We start from the raw sequence: 2,854 nt of genomic DNA on the forward strand, positions 1-2,854 counted from the left end.
GCAACTTTGTATGCCTGCATGTACTATAATTTGTACCATTTCAAGATCATGTCCTCTTTTTAAAATCAGTCAGCATCTGAGTACATTCCAGTTTTGACTTGGCCAAGAGGTCGTATATCAGTTGTGATGACTGTCCCCACGATGATGCCTCAAGTCAAGTTGTCTTGACCCGACACATTTATCGCTTTGTTGATTTTCTAAACCTAAAAGGTGCACTTTATAAAGATCATGTGACATGTCCGATGGGTTGGTGGAGTCAGAATGATAGGGATGGCCGATTAGTGCGGCCTCTTAAGTATTGTTAAATTGTACAGATAAATGTGTAATATTTTTGACCACTGCTACCATTTTTGTACTTACTGCAGTTTGTGATCGCCATTGTGACAGACTTAAATCTTGCCTCTGTTAATCTTTTATGCACATTGTAAAATCTTTTTCTGCACATGTATCGTATCTGTATGCTCAGATATCTAGCCCGTTTCTTCCAAGTGTAACCTTTTTAGAGAAAGGAAGAACAACTTTACATAAAGGTCATTTAAAACAATTTCTTTCCCCCCTTGTTTATTTATGCAAAGTAACCCAGTTATGTGCCACTATCCATGTCACTGTCCATCTTTTTAAACTACTGTACTATTCAACTGAAGAGCAAGAAACCGCATGCGTCGAGCAGCCATCATATTCCTGTAGGTTAGGGTTTTCCTTGGCTGCAGATGGATCTTCTACACAGACACAACGGGATCCACTAGCACCTGCAGGGAATAGTTTTCGAGGAACACCTGTCCAACTTCTTTCAACACCACCACTGGTAAAAAGCGAGTAAAAAAATCATCACAACATTGCATCTCGGTTCTATTTGTACATACTCAAACTATTTATTTACCTCTTGGTGGAGCACCAGATCCTCCCTCCCCTCACAGAGCTCCACTCAGAATTACAGGCAGGAAATCGAAGCATCTCCGCCTCTGTCTTGGCTTTGAGTTGCTGGCCGTTTGCAAGTAATGACTCAACGTGCAAGAGAAACTTTGTGGGCGTTCCACTTTTGGAATAGAATCGTCCTATGACCAAACCTAAAAACAAGTCACATTTGATTCAAGTGTATTGCGGATATCAGTTAGTACATTCACATTTCAAAATATTGCACAGTTGTCCTGTTTGCTGTCAATGACAAAGCTGTTCTTGGAACTAACAGTCCATAAAACTATATTTACATAGTTATGGTTAGAAGATATGAAATTGGTCCATCTAACTAAAATCAAAGTATTTCTGGACACATGTCCATTCTCAACCCGCAAATGTACAGTCACATTATGGACTAAAATTGCACAATGTATGGCAAAGCATTTACGCACCTACAGTTTGATAGGTCCTCTGATAAAAGAGCAACCAGTCAAACAGGGCTACCACCTGCAATGGGGACAAACTGGACACATCATCTGTCAAGCCGCTTTCTGTGAAATCTCCTGTTATAAAGGCCAGTGATGCATCTTTACCTGGGGAAAATAAACAACATACTGTATAGACATAGATATGACCTATTTTCTGTTTAATGGCCTTTATGATTAAGATATCCTTTATTTGTTTTTGTTTTTAATAGCATCACAAAAACAATTGGGTCATTACAGAAATGGAGGACACCACCTGAGCCTCCTGAAATATTTCAAATAAACCATGCACTAAATAAACATGCCCAAAATTAAACCAGGTAAACCTATAAATATGCACATTAGAAGTGTGTATCTCTCCAATAAAAGGCAATTTGATTCGTGGGGTGCAATGTGATTCAAGGTCTGTTTGATTTGGAACAATTTGATAGGTTCGATTCAGTGATCTGATTTGATATATGGTTCAGTTTGAGAGGGTATAAAATATAGTATAATACATATGATGCAATGCGTTTCTTATTGTCATTCCACATAAATATGAATGAACTTGTCAGTCCTCGAAATGTGCCATTTCCCTCATAGATACAGGTATATCTCCAACAAAAGACTATTCGTATCTCGAAATAATTACGTGGAGTGATTCGATTCAGCTCAGTTTGATGACCAGCATTTTTTTTTAAATCAAAACAAATTTTCCGATTCAAATTGGTTTTGTTACACCCCTGATGCATTATGTAGATACAGTATGGTAAATTAAATCGATGGATTGTTTTTCATATTAAATGTGCACAGTATATGGAAGACATGAGCGCCAGCAACATTATTGTAGTGGCGCAATTTATGACTAGTGTAGTCATGCAGTATAACAGATAAGGATTCAGCATATTCTAAGTTAACTAACTCTTTATCTAAGGCGAACAAGAAAAATCTGAATCACCTGCCATAAAGTGATATGCACCACCAGGCCCGTAATGCTTGATGCCATTGTGTACGTCAAACACCTGGCCTAATATCGCCAGGTAAATACCCTTGCTGCCTACTTCGCCGTCGTACAAAGACAATTCCTGGCTGTTTAGGAGTCGCCTGGGTAGCTCCTGTGTTGATTTACTTCCTGAATATAACGACCACTGACGAGGAAAGAAAAGCACCGCCAAGGATGCCGATAACATTGCAACCAATGCAGAGCAGAGTATGCTGATTGTTGATGCCATCATTCTTTGTGGTCGCACAGTTACGCTGAAAAACAAAAATCATTAGCGCCCTCGCAGGTGCTTCCGTGAACGAAGAAGAAAGCGCGCATGCGCATGCGCAAACGGCAACGCAAGCAACGTTTCAGGCTAGTCCACGACGTACAGTACGTCAATGCGGTAGTAGTCGAGGCAGAGATTTGTGTACAGCTCTGTACAACCGTTCTCAAACTGCCCCTCTGTGGGCTCGACAGACTTATTCGGCGAAGTCTCATCGACGCAGTC

General features: G+C 40.1%; 1 protein-coding gene across 1 annotated transcript; it reads right to left on the reverse strand.

Annotated features, from left to right (window-relative positions):
* Window positions 1-530: 530 nt before the first annotated feature.
* cyb5d2 (cytochrome b5 domain containing 2) lies at window positions 531-2,725 on the reverse strand. Its single transcript, XM_086130462.1, has 4 exons — window positions 2,320-2,725; window positions 1,350-1,490; window positions 881-1,067; window positions 531-802 (listed from the first exon to the last, which is right to left on the reverse strand). Exons 1-4 carry the CDS (start codon window positions 2,594-2,596, stop codon window positions 631-633), a joined length of 777 nt encoding a protein of 258 aa, XP_085986588.1. The 5' UTR covers window positions 2,597-2,725; the 3' UTR covers window positions 531-630.
* Window positions 2,726-2,854: the final 129 nt, after the last annotated feature.

The sequence above is a fragment of the Hippocampus guttulatus genome, chromosome 15, assembly GCF_054856545.1.
Source record: "Hippocampus guttulatus isolate MCC_2025c chromosome 15, RoL_Hgut_1.0, whole genome shotgun sequence".
Lineage (NCBI taxonomy): Eukaryota > Metazoa > Chordata > Actinopteri > Syngnathiformes > Syngnathidae > Hippocampus > Hippocampus guttulatus.

Excerpts from the sequence above, each read along its gene's own strand:
- cyb5d2 (XM_086130462.1), bottom strand. The coding sequence starts at position 2,596 with ATGATGGCATCAACAATCAGCATACTCTGCTCTGCATTGGTTGCAATG. Across the intron at positions 1,491-2,319 it reads TGCATATCACTTTATGGCAG|GTAAAGATGCATCACTGGCC; the intron begins GTGATTCAGATT and ends TATTTTCCCCAG. Across the intron at positions 803-880 it reads ATCTGGTGCTCCACCAAGAG|TGGTGGTGTTGAAAGAAGTT; the intron begins GTAAATAAATAG and ends GCTTTTTACCAG.